General features: G+C 55.2%; 1 protein-coding gene across 1 annotated transcript; it reads left to right on the top strand.

Annotated features, from left to right (window-relative positions):
* Window positions 1-375: 375 nt before the first annotated feature.
* Window positions 376-17,900, top strand: LOC100921544 (probable tubulin polyglutamylase TTLL1). The gene is given in 13 exon segments (XM_031938040.1): window positions 376-510; window positions 2,961-3,026; window positions 3,881-4,080; window positions 7,617-7,733; window positions 8,147-8,355; window positions 8,908-9,088; window positions 9,610-9,744; window positions 10,049-10,157; window positions 12,060-12,067; window positions 12,069-12,198; window positions 15,421-15,507; window positions 16,526-16,689; window positions 17,446-17,900. Coding segments are annotated over 11 exon segments (1,329 nt in total). The 5' UTR covers window positions 376-510; window positions 2,961-3,026; window positions 3,881-4,021; the 3' UTR covers window positions 17,576-17,900.
* Window positions 17,901-21,454: the final 3,554 nt, after the last annotated feature.

Below are 21,454 nucleotides of genomic sequence, written 5' to 3'. Positions count from 1 at the left end.
TCATCTGCCCAGTGAGCTGAAGAAGGAAATGGCAGACCACGCTCGCGCCTTTGCCAGGAAAAGTGTCACTGACAGTCGGACACGACTGATACGACTTCACCATAACGAAGAAACGAACGATTTTTTTTTTAATTTTACGAAAAATGTTAATTAAAATGTTAATTAAAAAAAATAAAAAGCATCTTTTTTCCATTCCTGGGATGAATCGGAGGCGCCCTCTGGCCGCAGCTGCACACGCGCCTGCGCACTGAACCTGTACGGTGGGAGCCCCGAGGGGCGGGATTGAGCCAGAGAAGAGTTTTCCCGGAAGTAGTTCTGAGGGGGCCGGAAGACGCCTGCGCCGCGCCTCCCGTTTCCATGACAACGACCCCAAAGCGGAGAACGGGGCGTGGCTTAGCTACCAGACTTAGTCCCTGCCGTAGATCCCGATAGGGTGCCGGGCGGAGCCCAGGGCAGGATCCGAGCCCCGGAGGGACGGACGGCACAGCGGACCTGGGGCTGGAGCGGCCGGTGAGGGCGGCCCCGCCTTCTCCCCGTCCCTCCCCTCCCGCCCTTCCCCCCCGGCCCCGCCCCTCCCGCTGTCCCGGCGTTTTGTCCCCTGGGCTCTCAGAGCTGCTCCTCCCCCTCCCCTCCCCCCATCTGGGCCCCCCCCTCCTCCTTCAGAGCCAGGGAGCTGAGGCCTTGAATGCCGGACCGAGGGGGTGCTCCGGCACCGTCCCAGGCGCAGAGGGCGGGGCAGACGCAGCCTTTATTACGGGAGGGGGCGGCTGCGATCGCCCCCATTTACAGTCCCGGGAACTGAGGCAGAGGAAGGAAGCGGCCGGGTCACAGCTGGTCAGCCTTCCTCTGCCAGGCGGCCGGCACGGTGCCCGAGGGAGCGCCCCCGCGTGGGAGTCAGAGGCCTGGGTTCGATGCCCCGCGGGCGTGGTGGGGGTTCTGCGCCAGGGCCACGGGGCAGCGCCCGGCAGGGGGCGGGTCCCGGTGTGTGCCCGGGGGCGGGGCAGTGACATCCCGCGGGCCCCTCCCACCGATGGGGTCCCCTATGACATTAGGGCTTCTGGTGGTCAGGGAGTGAGATAAGGTCCGAGTGAGGGCTAGTTAGGGCACAAGGGGAGGGAGTTCTGGGATTCCCTCCGGGGGGCCCAAGAGTCCCCTGTAACGGAAGGTACAGACCCCAAAACCTAGATTGACAAGAGGCTTATTATGGGGATTGGAAGTAAAGTTAAAGTCTGGTCAGTAAAAGGTGTTAGGTAAAGAGAAGGGGGCACCGGAAACAGTGCTCCAGTGGGCAGAGACCCTTGGGGTTGGAACCTCTGCAGAGAAAGGGTCTTAGTCTGGCTCTTTTATAATAGGGGCTTTGGCTACCAGATCAAGGGGGCTCATGGGCCGCTTGGCTCTTCCCTGGGTTTCAGTTTCCAGCAAGAATCTGAATTGAATTCAATGGGTTTGGGGACAGAGCCGGCCCCACCCAGATCACAAAGCTGGAACTGTTGGTGCTTGGGGTGGAGTCCCCTGGCTGAGGCAGAGTGGAAGGAGGTTTTCTCCTTTAAGGATTTTCAGTTTGAGATTCCCTCTTCACCATCCCTGGGACGTGGCCGCCACTGAAGGCCACTCGTCCCTCCCCCACCTCCTGCCTTTAGTATGTTGGCACCTGGTTGTGTGAGACTGGCAGCTCCTCCAGGGCAGGGCCGGCCTCCGCGGGTACTCGGCCAGGGCCTGGCCCACACTGGTGCTTGCTGAGCCTTTGTTGCCAGAGTGACGCCCTTGGCTCCCCAGCTGTGTGGTCACCCCCACGCTCCTCCAGGGTCACCAGCGTCCATGGCAGGACATTAGGATGACCAGTGCTGGCCAGCGCCGGACCCCGCGTCTCCCCTGGGGGACCAAACCTAAGGCCCACAGCCTCTTCAGCCGCCTTCCTGGCTGTCAGCCAGACTGTTCTCCTGCACTCCCTGCTCCTTGTCATGTGCTTGGGGGGGACATGCCCTGACTGGCCCAGGCTCTGAGGCCGTCATTGCCCTCAGTCTGGGCTGGCCCCTCCACGAGATGACTCCACAGGGATGTAGCCCAGCTCCTTTCTCTTCTGCTGCTGCCTCAGTGAGATCAGGATCCTCCTTTTCCCGTTGTCCTTGTTGTGGCCCTGAGTGTGCATCTGTTACACGGGAGCAGTCACTCCGAGCTAACAGTCCTGTGCTTGCTGACAACTGCAGCCTGATTCCTGGCTCCGGCATCCAGAGAGAGCCCAATCCGGGCAGCCCAGAGTGCACGAGGGCCGTGTGACCTCAGACTGACCAAATGGGGTCGTCATTCGGAGCCCAAGCAGTCTGAACCAAAGAAAAGGGTTTAATTTATCCCAGAAGGCTCGATCACCTCGCTTCCTCTGAGATGGCCTGGGATGCTGCCGACAACACTGGACTTTGGATGCAGAGGGGCGGCTTCTACCCAGACTGACTGGAAACCGCAGACCCCCAGCCCGGCTCTTCATGGCACCGGAGATAATACAACGTCCTTTGCCAACTCAGAGCTCAGAGTAAAAACATTGGAAACAGTGAAGTTATAGGGGCAGTAATCCCGGCACACATCAATGGTGACCTAGGGTGGACTCACACATGGGACACACTCTCCCATGATGCCTTTCTCAGTGATCCCGTCATTGCCGCCTGACCGTGCGCCACTTCCTTCTCCTTCCCTGTGCCTCAGTTTCCTTCCATGATTACAAATTTGGCTTGACTACTTTTCTGGTGGAGGGGGAAGGAGGGATGTTGTGGCCTGTGATTTCATGAGTGCCAGGAGCAGGAGATCAGTCAGTGGGACAAAGGGGGTTGGGGGGAGTGGCTGGGACAGCCCGGTTACACAGGCAGTTCTGTCTGACCGAATTCTCTCCAGTTTGTCCAGTTTGTGGTTTTCGGCATTGCAAATAACTGACACTCTCCCCCGTTGCTTTTTCTGATTCCTTTTTTTAGGCAGAGACATTAGACGCGAGAACAAGGGGCAGACGGCAGGCATTTGTTCACAAAGCGACTTAAATGGTATGTCTGGGGCTCCTTAGAGTTCTGTCCCGTCACCCCGACAGCAGCCCCGTCCAGGGAGAATCTATGCCCGGGGGCCTGGGAAGGGGTCTGGCATGGGCAAGGTCTGGGACTGGTCTTGGGGGGGGGGGGGTTACAAAATGTTACAAACTACTCGGTGCTGCCCTCTGGGAGCTTACAGTATAGGGAGAGAGAGGGCACAGACACATTTAAACCCGTACGCTCCCCAGCGCTCCCCCATGCTCATCCACACTCACTGATGAGTCAGAGAAGTCACAGGCAGGATGGGACTAGGGAAGAAGCCTTAGGACTGTGGATAACAGGATCCGGTTGGGCAGAGGGATGGAGAGGGCCAGGGGAGCTGAAGGCCTTGCCCGGACCCACGGAGCATGGAGCAGAGCCGGGCCTCCCCTCCAAGGCTGGGCTTGTGTCCAGGACCTTTGCCCCTGCAAAGGAAGGGAGGTCTGAGGATGGGTTGGGTCACTGCTAGTGACCTGGAGGTTACAGTGCTCAGTGGTGGGAGGGGCTGGGAACAGTGGAGAAAGTGTGGGGGTCAGAAGGGCTGTTCCAAAAGCTTTTGAGTGCCCAAGAGAGGGGGGATGGGTAGCAGTCTGGGGAGGGGGGGAGATCAGTGTATGAATGAGGACAGACAGACCCGCAGACTGACCATACAGGGACACTGCCAAGAGCCTCCATGAAAATCAGAGAAAGCAGCCCGGCCCCGAGCTCCCCGGGGCGTTCAGGATCCTCCGGGCCTTGGGCCAGTCTGGAGCCTCCTCCCTGTCCGATTGTAATTTCAGGAAGCCGGACCCTTTCTCAGCCCAGGCCTCAAGTTTCTTTCCCTCCAACCCCAGGGAGAACTCGCACTGAGAGAAGGTCCAGGATAGACTGGAAGGTTCCTCGCAGCCCCCTTGGCGGTAGCAGCCCACCAGGAGCCACGTGGGAATGAGTGGAAAAACGGGGGCCTCCAGAGGCCTCTTGCTGTGAAGCGAGAAATGATAAGTAGGAGCGAGTCAGACAAGGCTGGGCAGAACCAAGAGAGCGAGACGCACAGGCAGGGCTCCCCCACCCCCAGAAAGCTCATCCCGGGGCCCGGGGAGGGAGCCGCTGAGCAGCCAGGCAGGGTCTCGGCGCACAGTAGGACTGCCTCGATCCAGAAGAGGTGTCAGAAAGGTCGAGGGCAGAGGAGCACGTGTACACACACACACACACACACACACACACATTCAGTCATGGTCAATCATATAGGACTCTGGGTGACCCCATTTGGGCTTTCTTGGCAAAAATACCAGAGCACTTTGTCATTTCTTTGTCTGGCTCCTTTTCACTCGTCTGCATTTATCAGTTCTTAGCAAAGATCAGGCTTTGCCCTTGTCCTTCCCAGTCTCTTCTGGAATGAAAACAGGTCTCATTTTATATATATATATATATATATATATATATATATATATATATATATATATATATATATATATTTATATATATGCACATACACACATAATATGGATAGATACGACAAAGAAAATATATACTGAGTATACAAGATTTTTCCCTTTATCATGACTTTGGGGGGTTAGTTCAGATGTGTGTGTATGTGTGTGTTTGGTCTAGGCTCCTCTTGCCGGTCTCCATCCTGTCCTCAAGGGGTCTTCGAGCTTCCAGGGCCAGGGAGGTCCCCCAAATAGTAACAGAGCCCACCTTTTGTCATTGGGTACCAGGGGGTCATGGCGCTACTTCTCAAGCCTAAATTTGCACACCTGTTACTTGGCCCATTTATGTAGCAGACTACAGATAGTAGAGAACCCTGGGAGAGGTATAAGACCTTTCAGCCCAGAAGGAACCTGCTGACAGCATCTGGTTCGGCTCCCCATCTCCCCTAAGGGCTCTTGGCCTTCCTGAGAAGTCAGGGGGCAATGACAGTCTGTATTTGTCACTGAAGCAGAGTGATACCAAGTGGCAAAGAGACATCTACACATAATAGCAAGTTGTTTATGTGGTCCAGCATGCACAGTGTGCTATAATTATGTGAGGGCATTAGGGTATAGAAGGCTGAGAGAATTCAGAATAAATGGACTCACACCTTTGACCATCCACGTGAGTCCCGCCTCTTCACTCCTCTCCTAAGACCAAGGAGTTGGGCTGGTATCGAGATCCTATAGCAAGCTGGTTCAGACATTGCATAATTATCCCACAGAGTTGATATGAGGGTGATCTGAGATCATAGATCTGGAAATCTTTAGAAAAAGTTTCTAGGAATAACAAGGTATAAAAGCCAAGGAAGAAATGCCTGTTGAAAAGTTTATTCTTTCCTCTTACCTTCCATTTGCTTTTTTTCTGGAGTATAAGTTAAATTTTCTCTTCATAGTTTGTTTTTGTTGTTTTGTTTTGTTTTTAATCTTGGGCACAGTGATTTTTGTTTCAAAAGAAAATTCCAAAACAGACGCCACAGGCCATGAATATTGAACTGTGGCCTTGGAGGAGGAGACGGAAGGTTTTAAAAACTGGAATTTGCCATAAAGGAAGCAATAAAACCCCATCCCGCTCGGCTGTGGCTGCACTGTCAGGCCGGTCATCAGAATGAGAACTAGCTTAAATTCCTGTGAAGTGGAGGGAAATTGAGAGGCTCATCCACTTCTGTTTCCGTTTGTCATTTTAAAAACAATGCTACGTTGCGGGCTCTTTCCTTCCATGAGCATTAACTTTGGCTCCTCCTGGGGATTCTTTAGATTTGAATAGTCGTCCTCCCCATGTGTGGCCCAGTTCATGCCGGAAACCTTGAATCTACCAGGGGACACTGGGTGGCAGAATCTGATCAGTTTGTCTCTGAGACTTTCAGACCCCGTCCCTTTCTTGATGGTTATTCATAGACGAGTCACCAGATCAGGAGAGCTCCTGGCTTTGCTTGTGAGGAAACAGAGACGCAGGGAGTCAGTCAGTCAGTGAACATTTGCTAAGTGCGTCCTGCGTGCCAGGCACTGTGCCAAGAGGCAGGGCTACAAAGGGAGACAAAAGACAGACCGGGCTCTCCCAGTCTGTCTGGGGAGAACTCGGGCAAATGAGCTGGAAGCAGGAGAGTTAAGGGAGTCTTCTGGTAGGAGGGGGTTTGGATGGGACGTCAGGAGCGCCAGAAGATAGAGAGGAGGACGGCCAATGAAAGTGCCCAGAGGCTGGAGATGGGTGCTTCTGGGTGAGGGTAGCAAGCAGACCAGTGCCCCTGAACCCGCTGAGGCTGTGGTGGGAATAAGGGTGCTGGAGAGAGAGAGGGGGCAGGGCTCCTGACACTAGGCAGAGGATTTTATGTTTGATTCTGGAGCTGATAGGGATCCACTGGAGTTTGTTGAATTGAGGAGTAGGGTGCTGTGAGCCTCAGTTTCCCCATCTGTAAATTGAGAGGAGATAAAGTGCCAGGCCTGGAGTATGGAAAACCTGAGTGCCAATCTAGTCTTAGACTGAAGGGGTGACCCTGGCCAAGCAGTTTCCAAATGGCAGACCACTCCAGGGTCTTTGCCAAGAAAACCCCAAATGGGGTCAGGAAGAGTTGGCTGCTACTGACCCACAAGAAGAGGCCTTACTTTTCTGTTTCTTTGTGAAGTTGGGCAATCGCCCATTGCCAATTTCTGCTATTGTTGCTCCCCCATGAGCAGTTGGGTGGGGATGTGAAGGGGCATGCCTTCTCTCAATCCTGCCTCATCCAGGTGCTCCTCCTGAGTTCTAGAATCACCCTGGGTGGTCCTGCAGGGTTCCAGACTCCCTGGGTGCTCCTGTGGGCTCCGGACTCACCCCGGGTGCTTCTGCTGGGCTCAAGATTCACCTGGGGGGCTCCTGCCGGGCTCCAGACTCCCTTGGGTGCTCTTGCCAGGCTCCAGGCTCACCCTGGATGCTCCTGCCAGGTTCCAGATTCACCCCAGGTGTTCCTACCAGGCTCTGGAATCACCCTGAGTGCTCCTGTTGGGCTCCAGCCTCCCTTGGGTGCTCCTGCTGGGTTCCAGACCCACCCTGGGTGCTCCTGTGGGCTCCGGACTCACCCCAGGTGCCTGCTGGGCTCTGGACTCCCTTGGGTGCACTTGTGAGCTCTGGACTCATCCTGGGTGCTCTTGTCAGGCTCCAAGATGGCCACCTTTTTAGACGGGTGCTCAAGAAGCAGATGAGGGTGAAGGGTCATTTTTCCAGGAATCTTTGTTAAGACACAAGTGTTCCCCCAAAGGTTGTCTCGTCCGACCCCTGCATTTTGCAGGTGGCTAAGCTGAGTACCCAGACAGTGGGGTGACTTGCCTGACGGTCATTAATGGACAGGACTGGAGGGTTGCTCACAGCTCATATTTAGAGAGCACGGCGAGCTTTACGCTACCCATGGCCCATGACGACTCTGAGAGGGAGACCACCCAAGAATTATCCCCATTTGGTGCAAGAGGAAACAGTCCCAAAGCGGGGATCCCACAGCTAATGTTGAAGACGGGGCTTGAAGCCCGGTCTCCCCAGTCCAGGTGGGCGTCCTCCCCCTGCCTGGCTGCCTCCCCCAACAGGGGATCCAACGGGTGGGGGAGAGCGGGAGCCAGGAGGCCGCCCTGATCGTGCTCTCTCTCTTTCTAGGATGATGGCGAGCAAAGTGAAATGGGTGACAGACATTGAGAAGTCGGTGCTCATCAATAACTTTGAGAAGAGGGGCTGGGTGCAAGTGACGGAGAACGAAGACTGGAACTTTTACTGGTGAGCTGGAACTCCTCCCCACCTTTCTGTCTGGGGCTTCCCCTCCCTGCAGGAGTTTCCAGGCCATGTCATCCACATCATCCCAGGTGACATCCAAGGCCGTCCTGGGGGGAACTGAGCTAGAAAATACTGGAAGTGGGGGCAACAGAGGCCTGGGGAGCGTGGCCCCACAATTCTTCCAGCCCCCGGGTGCAGGCCGACTGCTGGCAGCTCGTGGAGGCCCTGGGCCAGGGGTTGGCAGATGGACGAGGTCCCCTGGTTGGGAGCTTCCAGCTCCCCTCGGTCTGCCCTCTTAGGCTCCGGGAGTTCAGTGGGGCCGGCCCGGGTTCCAGGCCGGCAGATCCAGGGCCAGAAGCTCCCTCCAGTGACCAGGCTGACCCAGGGCTCCCTCCGGGGCTGTGCTTGCGTTTCAGGATGAGCGTGCAGACGATCCGGAACGTGTTCAGTCTCGAGGCTGGCTACCGCCTCTCGGACGATCAGATAGTCAACCACTTCCCCAACCATTACGAGCTGACCAGGAAGGACTTAATGGTGAAGAACATTAAACGTTACAGGAAGGAGCTGGAGAAAGAAGGGAGTCCCCTGGCGGAGAAGGACGAGAACGGGAAATACATCTACTTGGGTTCGTAGCTCCAGGTGCCCCGCTCCTCGTGCATCCTGCCTCCAGGGCCTAAACTACCAGGCCAGACAGGCCCCGGCAGGGCCAGAGATGCGCCCCTAGAGACCAGCTGTAGTCCTGTCCCCCAGCCTGGGCCTGAGCCTGGAGATGGGCATTAACCCCTGGGCCACAGGATCACTAAAGGTCAGGGCCAGGAGGACAGAGAACAGGGGCTGTCAGCAGGGAGGGAGCTGAACAGGGGACAAAGGCTGGGAAGCACCACTGGGAATTAATCTGTTCCCTTCATCTTGTTGATGGGGAAGCCCAGGCCTTGGGAAGGGAACTCCACTGAGCAAGGAGCAGGATCAGTTAGTGGCCCCCCTGGCTTCCCAATTCTTGTTTTATTCCCTCCCTCACCTGCATGCTCCTCTGCCCTTGACCTTCCTGACACTTCTCCTGGAACAGGAGGAGCATGCAGGCCAGTGAGTCAGCGGGCAGCGGGGGCCGAGGCGGGACACCCCGGGGGGCTTCGGCTTCGGGCCCCCTCCCAGCCGCGTCCCCTCTGTGGCCCTGCAGACTTCGTGCCTGTCACCTTCATGCTGCCCGCGGACTACAACCTGTTTGTGGAGGAGTTCCGCAAAAGCCCCTCGAGCACGTGGATCATGAAGCCTTGTGGGAAGGCCCAGGGAAAGGGCATCTTCCTCATCAATAAACTCTCACAGATCAAGAAGTGGTCACGGGACAGCAAAACGTCCTCGTAAGTGGGAGGGACACCCGCCCCGCGCTGCCTGCGGCCTCCTCTGTCAATTGAAGGGGGGGGGGGCGGGCTTAGCTGCCTGGAGAGCCCCTGAGAGGGGAGCAGAGTCCAGGCCTGCCACCCTCCCTGGCCAGGGGCCTCGGGGCCTCCGCGGCTCTCTCGGGAGTAGTCGAGGGCCTGTCTCCTCTGAGCGATCCAAGGTCAAATGGACCATTGTGGCCTTGGGCCCCCACAGGCTCCCCTGGGCCTTGGAGGAGGGAAGCACCGAGGCAGGAGGCACAGACCTGGGACCCCTGTCCAGGGTGAGCTCCCTCCACTGAGGGGAGCATGTTAGAGAGGGCCCCCGGGGGCGAGCTTGAATTCAGGGTTGGCTCCCCCATATCCTGCTGTCTGAGGACCCCCCCCACTGGGGACCCCAAGGCCCATGGCCTGGGAAGTCAAGACCCGAGGCAGAGCTGGCTCTGGGGGAGCGGCCCGGCCCTGCCCCGGCCTCCTGGGCTCACCCTGCCGGCCTTGTCCAGGTTTGTGTCCCAGTCGTCCAAGGAGGCGTACGTCATCTCTCTGTACATCAGCAACCCGCTGCTCATCGGGGGGAGGAAGTTTGACCTGCGCTTGTACGTGCTCGTGTCGACGTACCGGCCCCTCCGCTGCTACGTGTAAGAGCCAGTGACCCTTCTCCTCCCTGCACCCACGGTGTCTCTGTCTGTCTGTCTCTCTGTCTCTGTCTCTGACTCGTGCATGTATGTGTGTGTCTGTCTCTCTCTCTGTCTCTCTCTCCCTCCCTCCCTCCCTCCCTCTCTGTTTCTCTTTCTGTCTCTCTTTCCCTTTCTTCTCTCGCTTGTTAGTGCCTGGGGCCTAGAGCTCCCCCAGCCCGGATCCTTGGTGTTTGGGGCGCAGAGGGGGCTCTGTCCTGGGGGCAGCTCCCTGGGGTTTCTGGGATGACTCCTGCCACCTTTGCAGCTACAAGCTGGGCTTCTGTCGCTTCTGCACCGTGAAGTACACCCCGAGCACCAGCGAGCTGGACAATATGTTTGTGCACCTGACCAACGTCGCCATCCAGAAACACGGGGTGAGTCCCTGAGGCCCCGGCCTGCCTCCTCTGCCCTTCGGCTCCTCCTGCAGCCTCTTGGCCCAGAAGAGACCGTCCCTAGGGAGGCACCTGTGTCAGGGCTGGGGAGGGCCAGTGTCCCGAGCACCACAGCATGCTGGGCGGCCCTGGCACGTCGCCTGAGTCGTTGAGTCCCTCTGGCCTGGTCTCAGCCAAGCTCTGTGCGCAGAGATGCTCTTGGTGTTTTTCCTCCTGGAGCCACCAGATTCCTTCTGCCCTCAGAACCCAGGGCAGGAGTCAGAGGGCCTTAGTTTGATGTCCTCTTGCCCTCCCTCTCTGCCCACACTGCTGAACACTCATTAGTCTGGAGCTGGGAGGCCTGGGGCTGGATGATGTTTAGACCCCTGGAGCTGAACAGTTTTGGGCCAAATTGTGTGCCAGTGCCCTGTGGGCAGGAGGTCACTGGAGGCACATGGGCAGTGCAGGAAAATGTCTGAATTTGGCCATCCAGCATCCAGGAGCAATCCATTAAGGGAGGAGAGAATGTCTGTTCCCTTGTGTCTCTTGACCACCCTGGGGCCGTGAGAGAAGACCCTTTTACAGGGTATGCTGTGGTCCGCCTATGGTAGGCCCTCAGTGACCTGCAGGTTCTTGGGTCTTTGTGCCCATCACTCATTGGGGCAAAGACTCTTTCTGGCCTCCTGCCACCACATGAGGGGCTCCCTTCCTCTCCTGGTCATCCATGGCCCTGCTGATCCCAATCCTTTTTCTCTTGGGCCCCTGGGCGGGGAAGTGCCTACTTTCAGTTTTTATATCATTATTTCCACCAGGGGCTAAGTCAGAGTTAAGTAAGATTTTTAAAAATAGGAGGCTTAGGACAACTTTCCAAGCCTCAGACCTTTTTAACAGAAGGCAGTTTTTGTCCTCCTAGAAAAGAAGGGAAGAATGAATGGGCTGGGGGGGTAGCCCTGGCACTCCTGTCCTCAGCAGCCATGCTCACAGGGAGATAGCCAGCCCCGGGCACTGCCAGTTATTACCCTAAAAAAAACCAAAACAAATAAATCAATAAAATTAAAAGAATTAAATGGGCCAAGGGTGTGCCTCTATGTGGCTGTAATCAGGTTTGTGCCCTGAGAACTTTGGAAAAAGCTCTTGGACCTGGCTGAAAAAGGTAGACACCTCCCTTTCTCCTTCTGAAAGGAAGTACTCCTGTCTCTCTCTCCCATTTTGTCCTAGGACTTTCAACAGAAAAACTTGGAGCAATGGGCCTATGTCTGTATGTCTATTTAACCTCCTAGGACGCAGGCTCTGGGTTAGTGTCATGACAGAAGGAAATACTTGGGCTGAAAACAAGCATGTTCCAGGGCCCTGCCATCTGCCTCTTGATCTCCCTGTCCTGGGGCCCCCAACTTCTATGTTCTTGCTGACGACTAAGGGAGTCCTTCAGATTGACAAGAGAGACAGGCAGAAAGACAGACAAAGGCATGGAGAAAGAGAGAAAGAAAGAGGGGTGGAGAGAGAGTAAGAGCTGAGAGAGAAAAGAGTGAGAGAGAGAGAGAGAGAGAGAGAGAGAGAGAAGGAAGAGGAGGCAGAGTCAGATATGGCGGGCCCAGCCACATGAAGAGAAGAGCGTTTTCTCGGCCAATTTTTGATTCCTCCTGACCCTCAAGTCCCACTTTGCTCCGTAAAAGGTGAAACAAAGCCGGGTTCTGGTTTGAAAATGCCTTCTTAGTTCCCAGAGGTTTGCCCCTTTTCTTTTTTTTTTTTAAAAAATTAAAAAATAATTTTTTTTGTGTGAAATTGGGAAATGGGGAGCCTTTGGAGGCGGGAAGGGTTTTTTCCCTGGGTTTTGCTTGGGATCTTGTTCCTCAGACTAGTGATTTGAAACAGACATTCTTGCTTTCCCCACCCCAATGGTTTAAGGATGATTATAAATTTCCACGGGGGGGGGTTGGTGAACAATTTGCGGTTATATCTGGAGAGCACACGCGGGAAGGAGGTCACGGGCAAGTTGTTTGATGAAAACGGAAATTATTTTGCTGAAAGTAGTTTGTGGGGTTGTGTGTGTGTGTGTGTGTGTGAGAGAGAGAGAGAGAGAGAGAAAGAGAGAGACAGACAGACAGACAGACAGGCAGACAGAGACAGAGAGAGAGGCAGAGAAACAGAGATAGAGACAGAAAGACAGAGACAGAGACAAAGAGAGACAGAGAGACAGAGACAGAGACAGACAGATACAGACAGATACAGAAAGAGAGACAGAGACAGAGAAAGAGAGAAACAGACAGAGACAGAGAGAGTGTGTATGTGCATGGATATGTGTGTGAGAAGCTTGGGTTGTAGGTGTCCATTTTTAGCTGTTAGAGAAGTGAAGGAGGAAGGCAACTGGCTGAGAAGAGGATTTGGGAGGAAATGCTGGGAAGTGATGCTGCTTCCCTTCCTCTTCGATGTATGGTGGAAGGCTTCCTTCCAAATGGCTGTGGAGGACAGAGGCGCTCTGGACAGGAGGGGCCACCTCGCAAACAAGGGAAGCGCTGCCAGGTCGCCTCCATCCCAGAAGCACAATGTTGTTCTCATAGCCGAGATTCTGTGGCAACCGGGAACCCTGGGAAAATCTCCCAAGCCATCATTTAATGTCAGCAGTGAGAGAGACTGAGGCTCAGAAAACACAAGGGAACTCGGGACCACTCACTGGCAGCACTGGGCTGAAAACCAGGGGCCACTCCTGACCTTGTCCCCACATTGTGTGAATTCTCCTAGGCTAGCTCTCTCCTCCCCCAACATCCCCTTTGGCCGTCCCATTACCAGCCTCGGACTTCTGCAGTGACCGAGATTACTAGGAACGCAGATCCCTGGGCTTGGGGAGGGGTTCACCTTGCTCTCTGGAGGCGGGGGGCTGTGAAAGAGCCTTCTGTACCTCCTGCTGAGGTTCTGGGAGGCCGGGCTATGGCTAGTGGCAGAAACGGGGAAGGGGCTGAAATAAAGTCCACAATTCCTTGTTGGACACATTGACAATAGGGAAATAGAAGAGATGGTTGGGCGGCTCACCTGGTTAAAAGCCCCTGGATGACTGTTGACTGATAACAGCAGTGACCTCCACAGAATCAGCACCTCGGACAGTCCCAGAGACCATCCAAGAAATAGGACAAAAGGCCTGCGGGTCCATCCTGGGTGTGCAAGGAAAGTAGGACTCCCAGAGCCAGGGCTTGTGCCTGCATCCAAGGCCTTGCAAGAAGGTCTTCATTTCTCTAGTTCCAGCCCCACTATGTGCTTCTCCTGGTCCTGCTGCTTCCCTTTGCATCCCACTTCCAGTGTTTTGGATGCTTCTCAGAATTCTTCACCTCACTTACTCTGACCAGTGCTATTGCACACATTTCTCTAGTTCCAGCCCTACTATGTGTTTCTACCAGCCTTACTGTTTCCCTCTGCATCTCATGTCCAGGGCTTCTGATGCTTCTCTCTCAGAATTATTCACCTCACTTGCTCTGAGCCATGCAATTGCACACATTCCTCTAGTTCCAGCCCTACTATGCGCTTCTACCAGTCCTACTGTTTCCCTCTGCATCTCAAGTCCAAGGCTTCCGATGCTTCTCAGAATTCTTCACCTCACTTGCTCTGAGCCGTGCAATTGCACACTTTCTCTGGGCACTCATCAGCTGATGGACACACCCTCTTGTTTCCAGTTTGGGGCTGTCACATCTAGGTCTGTACCCTAACAAAACAAAATGCGCTACTCTGAATATTTTCATGCCGATGAATCCCTTCTTACTGTCCCCAACTGCTTCTGTGTAACATGAAATAGGGAGCTCTCTGGTCCAGTGGGACTGAATACCTGGCACTTTTTTCTGGTATGATTCTGAATTGTTTTCCAAAATGATTGGACGCTTCCAGCTCCACCCTTAGAGAGTTAGTTGCTTATTTTCCTACATCCTGATCAAGACTGTTTTTCCATCTCTGATATCTGAGGTTTGTTTTAATTTGAATCTGTTCTCAAGTGTTTATAATCCCATGGGGATTGTGATAATAGGATTAAGTAACAAGCACACTGAGCATTGCAAAGGGAGTTATAAAAGTGTGATTTCAATCCCATGTTACTTCCTGTGGGTGACCTTGATGCAGTCACGCCCTCCCTGTTAATTTTTCAGTCTGACTTGGGGGCTCTTGGGTCCCCCAGAGCTTCTGGATCCTGTAATCTTATGGATCTGAGGTGAGGTGCCCATGCTCAGAGTGAGTGAGGCAGTGAGTAACATACAAATGGAAAGCAGGAGGAAGGATCCCCCATGATCGGGAATGTTTGACAAAGACCAGGGAAGAACCAGGGCTTGGCCCTTGTTCTTACAGAGCTCCTGTGTGGATACTGCCTTTCCCCTCCGTCTTTGGTGACAGCAAGGAATGAGAGGTCATGAGTGACCCAAGTTTCATGTCTTCACCTGGCCAGTGTCAGCCTGGCATAGCCTTTTCACCTTCAAGAATAATGAGTGCCACAGTTTAATTTAGTAACTTCTCCCCAGAACCTCAGTTTCTCCATCTGTAAATTAACCACAATAAGAATTGTTCAACTTTCTCAGTAACTCCTACAATTGTTGTGGAGAGAATGCCTTGTAAACCTTCAGGTGTTATGGAACCATGAGTTACTATTTTTAATAATAGATGAATTCACTAATCTTTTAAAACATGCCTTATAAACCATCTTCCATGACATCTTTATTAAAAGGACATTCAGAACCTGGACATTTATAAAACCATCTTTCTTTAGTAGAAAAGTGGTCAAGGGATATGAAGGGAAGATTTTCAAAAGAAGAAATGTGAACATCAATCCACATAAAAATGTTCTCACTCATTGAGAAAAGGAGTACAGAATGAGACTGCCCTGATTGCTGCTCACCACCCTGCAGCCTGGCAAGGACAGAAGGGGCAAGCCGTCTATGCTGGGGGCTCAAGGGAAAATGGACACGTTAATGTCCCCCCGTTAATGTTGGGCCATTTGGGACAACAGCTCGGCACCATATGAAATAGCAGAGCTTCTGGCCCAGCCTCCTGCCACCAGGTCTATCCTCCAAGGAAGTCCAAGGCAAAGGGAAGGCCCGGCAACTTTCAAAGTGGCCACAGCAACAGTGTTTGACATTGATGGGGAAAGCCGCCCTGAGTAGGTCCCATGTGTGTGATGTTGTTCAGGTCTGGTACCCAGGATGGGGGTCTGTGATAGGAAACAAAGGGACTGACTTTGTCTCTGTCTCTGTCTCTCTCTTCCCCCTCCCTCTTTTTTTCTTCCTCTCCCTCTTTTCAGCCTGTGATGAACAATGACAAGCACTGCTTTGAATGTTATGGCTACGACATCATCATTGATGACAAGCTGAAACCCTGGCTGATCGAGGTAACTACCGCTGGTGAGCTCCCATTGTGGGCACAGGAGTGGGCACGGAGGTCTCCACAGCATCCTTCTGTATAAAGGGACAGCTGTGGAGAGAGCCTGGCCTGACCTGGGGGGAGCCTGCTCTTTCTCGGGCTGGGACAAAAAAGGTCAAAGTGAGTTTTTTAAAATGTCAGAAAGAGGGGCCACATAGACAGCCTGTTGTGGTTCAGAGAGCACCGGGATTGGGAGGAGGAGGGACCTGGGTTCAAATGCTTCCAACATCAAATAGCTGTGACTGTGGGTAAATCCCTTCAGTCCTTTGAGCTTTGAGTGCCCCAACACACACAAAATAGGAATAATCCCTAAAGCTTTTGTCTCACAGCATGTGGGGATGACTCAGTCAGCAAGTATTAATGCATCTACTATGTGCAGACATGTGCTCAGGGCTGGAAAGGGAAAGAGAGCAAAAAGGGCCTCCAGATTCAAGGATCTTCCATTCTAACAGGAAAGGAGGGCTCACACACAGAGACAGCATCATTGTGCCTCTGTAAGTGGCTGTCAAACTTGCCTAAGTAAATTGAACAAGGTGGTGACACAGCTGTCCCACGTGCTTGTCTCCCTTCTGTGCTCTTTGGAACTTCCTGTTTCTCTCTGACTCTCTTCCCAGCAGTCGCTGACTTGGATCTTCACCAGGCCCATGGTTCTGGTGGGAATCAAGGGACAGCAGGAACTCTTAGTCGTGGGGCACTGTGCATGCAGGAGGCGCCTAATCCGTGCTTCTGTTCTCCAGTCCCGGCTCTGCAACAGGGCCCATCACAAAGGGATCGAGCTTGGCTCCGTTTTGGGGGCTCCGGGTCTCCCTTGGGCACATGCAGGGCGCAGACGGCGGGTGGAGGGTCCCACGGGGCCGGGGAGCGGGTGAGCAGCCTGCGGAGGGAGGACACAGCCCCACGGGGCCTGGGCCACATCCCCCTCCGCCACCGCCTCCTCCCGAGATCTCTTTGTGTCCAGTCCGAGTCACCTTGTGTTGTCTCTCTAGGTTAACGCGTCCCCATCTCTTACCTCCAGCACGGCCAACGACCGAATCCTCAAGTACAACCTGATCAACGACACCCTCAACATCGTGGTGCCCAACGGGGAGATCCCCGACTGCAAGTGGAACAAGTCCCCGCCCAAGGAGGTGCTGGGCAATTACGAAATTCTGTAAGTGGGAAGGGGGGCAGAGGGGTGTGGGGGGGCAGGAGATCGAAGGGGGGCAGAGGGGGGAAGGGGGCCAGAAGGAGAATGGAGGGGGAAGCCACAGGAACAGTGGCCCAGGCAGGACTGGCCCCGCCCCTACTCCAGCTCCTGGTTCTGTCCCTGCTGCCCCGCCTCTGCTGCTACCTCCTTCCCAGTCCCTGCCCCGCCCCTGGTGCTGCCCCGCCCCCTGCTGCCGCCCCCTCTGCCGGCGGCCCGGAGGGTCTTGGGTACCCAGCACCTAGAAGCCCTCCCTCTCCCTGCCCCTGAAGCCTGGCTTGAGCTTCATCCTCCGGGGGGAGGCGAGTTCAGGGCCAAGGGCCCCGCTTCTTGGAGGCTGCTGAACGGGGCAGGGGGGATGTCCGCCCCTCCAGGGGACGGAGGCGGGGGACGAGGGCGCAGCCTCCATTGAGCTCCCCCAGCTGAGGCTTGGCCGAGCTGCGGCCCCGGGGGCGCCCCGAGGGCGGAGATGGTCTTTGGGGCCCCGGGGGCCTTGCCCGCACTTGGTGCGGAATAAATGCTCCGGGCCGCGGCACTCCGCTTTAGGGGGTACGCAGGGTCCCGCTACGGGCTCCTGTTCGTCCGCGAGGGAACAGCAGCCCCGAACCCTTGCCGTCCCACCCCACCCCTCCGTTCGTGGGGGCACAGGGACGCCCTCTGGGGGCGAGGGGAGGCCCCGGCGCCTCGAAGCCGCCTCCATGAACCGCCGCTCCTCGTCCCCAGGTGCGATGAAGAGTTAGCCCAGACCGAGGGGGCCGAGCGAGACCTCAGGAACCGTTCCGGGCCGTCCATCGGGCTGAAAGGCAGTCGCACCAGAGAGACGGGCAAGACCGCCCTGACCACGTGGAAGTAGCCGTGCGGCGGGAGCAGGAGCTCGGCGGGGTCCGAGCGCGGCAGCCCGAGGGTCGGGGGGGCCCGGGCTCCTCCCGGGGCGCGCTCGGGCCGCCCGCCTTACTCTGCCCGCCCCCTCCCTCGCCCCCTTCTCCCCTCCTTCCCTCCTCCCTCCTTCCCCCTTCCCTCCTCCCTTCGGTGACAAGTTACCTGGGAGCAGTGCGTCCCCTGGGAAGAGCCGAACGAGACCCTTCCCCGTTTCCGTCGCCGCTGGACAGAATTAGTTTTCCAACCGAGAGCCGTCATCCTTTGCATGTCAGGGAACCGAATAAACGCCATTGCGGTTTTGTAAAGCTGAGATTCATTTAACCCCCCCCCCCCCACAGACACCCCTGACAGCCGTCCCGCCCTGGCGGGAGAACGCTCCCGGTGGCGCGCGAGGCTCAGCACCCCCCAAGCCTCCACACCACAAGCCTCGCTGCCAGAGCCCTTCTCCCGAAGCTGGAAGGGCCCTCGGCCCCCTCCTGAGCTGGAAGCCCCCGGGACGCCTCCAGCCAGTGGGGCTGGGGGTCTCGGCCTGTGACCTCCCAGCCCGGGGAACTGTGATTGTGCCTTTGTTAGTGTGGCCTTTGTGTCCACCCTGTCACCTGTGACGGGAGCGGCTTGATTCCATTCTGATGGGGGTCAGCTTGGAGGAGAGAGGGGCTCCAGGAGGTGTCCCTGGGGACTGGGAGCAGCATTCAGGGCCTTGGCCCAGAGGAAGCTCATCTGCCAGGAGGGGGCTTGGGAAACAGCTCCTGGAACAGCGGGGTTGGGAAGGAGGTTGGGGCCGGGGAAGACTCACAGGGGCCAGAGTTCTGAGGGGTTGGAGTGGTCCCAGAGGATTTAGAGTGTTTGGGGTCCACAAACAGCTTTTATATTGGCAAGTGCATTTTTGCTTCATCAAACTCACCCTTAAAAAACTTCATATTGACCTTATTTTCTTTCATTTCATTAATCTGTATGTCTGTTTTTCTCGAAGTGTTTTTGTCTGTCTCTCAGGCACTCTTTTGTCTTTGTCTCTGTTTCTGTCTTTGTCTATCTCTCTGACTCTGTGTCTCTCTTGTTTCTGTTTCTCTGTTTCTCGTCTGTCTTTGTCTCTCTGTTTCTCTGTCTCTCTCTCTCTCTTTTGTTTCTGTCTCCCCCCCCTCTCAGTCTCACTGTCTTTCTCCTTTCCCTTCCTCCCCCCCTCCTCCCCACCATGTAATATTTGTTGTTGGAAGACCTGGGTTTGAATCTTGTCTCTGCCCGGGTGATCTTAGCAAGGTGCTTGTCTCTGGGTCCGTCACTCTGCCATGGGCCGCCCGTGTAAGGGCTGCTGTCCTGCCAGAGTCCACGTGTTCCCTGATAACTAATTAGTTATTAGTTAATAACTGATATCTCTGCCTCTCTCTACTTCTCTCTCTATTATTCTCTGTCTATGGCAAAGCTGCCATTTATATTTTCTCTCCTCTGGGATTACCCCTTGCCCAGCTCGCTCAGCACTGTGTGGGTGGATCCACAGAAGAGAGACACCTGGGAGTCACAAGCCCAAGACCCCCCGGTCAAGCTGAGCAGCGATCCCCTCTATCGCAGCCCTGACCAAAGGCACCCAAGGTCCTTGGGAAGATTCCCAGGATCAGGGAGCTCAATAATTGGGAGTTCTTTGCTTCTCTCTGCCCTTCTCTCCCTCCCCTGCCTGTTCTACCCCAGGACAAACGGAACAATACAAACCTGCCCACTTAAGGGACAGCTCTCCTCCCCAGTAGTCATCCCCAGTCTCTTGGGCATTCAAGATGGCCCGGCCTGCTGCTTCTCTGGGTCCTGGCTGCCCCCTCCCCTCAGTGCCCTGGTCAGAGTGGGTCCTGGTCTGCTGCCCCTGCTGCCTCTCTGGTTCCTGGCTCCCCCCTCCCCTCAGTGCCCTGGCCAGAGCCGGTCCTTCAGAACCGGGGGCCGAACGTGAATTGTCCGACTATTGTCCGACCGACAGCATGAATGTGTCACTTCCCTCATTCTAGACTCAGTGAGATGGGCCGAGAATCCCAATTCCTCTGGAGGTGACGAGGACGTGTCACTGCCCGAGCTCCGGGTGGGGACACAGTCCCCTCTGGGGAAGAGGCCCCACCAACCTCGTCTGCCAGATTATGCGCCGGGTCCGAAGGCAGATGTTTCCTCTGGCTCTTCCAAGCCTACAGGGGTAGGAAATGTGTGCGGTGGGTGAGCAGGCCGGAAAAATCGGCTGATGTCAACAGTGTGTTTTGCAGAGCAACCCCAGGGGCTGGGATTGTCCTCGGGTGGGAGTGGGGAAGAAATCATGAGAGGGGAGAGGGGGGATATTCTCCCCTCATCCCCAGCCTTCCTCCTCCTCCATGGGAGGTTCCCACACCACTAGGGCTGCAGCCCCTCTCCGTTCCTTGACAGTGTCTTTGTCACTGGGGGTGTCCCTGGTTCAGAGCGGATCAGATTTGATTCACTGAGATTGCCCCCCCCTCGCTCCCTCACTCTCCTGTGACACAGAAGTGGACTCCCTGCTTTCTCCCTGACAGAGGTTCTTTTCCCACAACCGGACCACCCATGACTGGCCCAAGGCCAGCGCCCAGACTTTGGTCCTTTACCTCTAAGGGCCGGCGTTTCAGGCGCTCCTCAGCCTCGGCCACTCCCAGGATTCCTAGCTGTCACCCAGTGAGAAAAAGCCCATTTTCCTCTCTCACAGTCAGACTGACAGACACTGGGTGTCCGGCCCTGCTTTCTTGCCTGCTCATCTCTGCCGTTCTGCTTTGTCTCGCGCTCACTAGGGGCTGAATCCCTCTAGAAGGCCGGGTTGCCTTTGACCTTTCATCTTGGAAACACTACAAGATCTGGATACAGGGTAGGTGACACTGAGAACTAGAGGCACAAGGTGCTCTGGGCAGGGAGACTGTAGCAGAAGATGGCAGTCCAGGAGCGGGCGGCCTCCCTGCTATCCCTGCCTGCCAGAGCACCCCCACAAGCCTTCCAGCCTCGCGGCCTCAGCACCTTGGAAACATGGGGCTCTGGGGGAGAGCACTGCCCTTCCTTGTACCGTTCTCTCTCCCTCTTTCCCCCAATCGACTTTTCTCCAAGGTACGCGCGCTTCCCGTGGTATCCAGGGTCTGTCCAGATGCTAGAATATACCATTGTCCTATAAAGTCCCTCAAGTAACAGCTGTCCCAAAGGCACTCTCGTGAGGGAGTCCCCTTTTGGCCAACATTTCCAAATCGAGGGCTACATTGCTTACAGATTTGACAAACCTTCCTGCATCTCCGGAGTGGGAGTGTTAATGCTGGGATCCTGGCCATGTTTCAGGCGAGGAAACATTTAAGTGACTAAATTTTCCCCCCAGAATTCCCATTTGAACAGCATAAATATTCTTTCCCCATTCCCCGGCTGCCCCCCCCCCCCCAGGCTGGAAACCTCAGTCACATGGGACTTCTCTCATCCTTATCCCTGACGCCCAACAGATCCCCAGGGCCCTTTGGTCCTAATTCTCCAGTCATTTATCCACACCCATTACCCCTCCTTTCCATCACCGTGACACCAGCCGAGATGAGACCCTAATTCCCTCATTCTGAACTATCACAGGAGCGACTCCCTGGTTCCCCTCCCTCCACCTTCTTGCTCTCCTGATCCAGCCTTTACATTATTGCCAGATTTTAAACACAAGTCCTAATGCTCCCCAGTCAGAACTCTATCATGGTTTCTCCTTGGCAAAGGGTAAATCTCCGCTCCTTAGGTTGATTTGTGGGGGCCTTTGAAAATGTTCTCCTCAGAACCATGAGATCATTATACACTTCAACAATACTACATGAGGATCAATTCTGATGGACGTGGCTCTTCAGCAATGAGAGGATCCAAATCGGTTCCA

The sequence above is a fragment of the Sarcophilus harrisii genome, chromosome 5 (genome assembly GCF_902635505.1).
Source record: "Sarcophilus harrisii chromosome 5, mSarHar1.11, whole genome shotgun sequence".
Lineage (NCBI taxonomy): Eukaryota > Metazoa > Chordata > Mammalia > Dasyuromorphia > Dasyuridae > Sarcophilus > Sarcophilus harrisii.
Note: the sequence above shows the minus strand (reverse complement) of the source record. Positions and strands in the feature narration are given on the sequence as shown.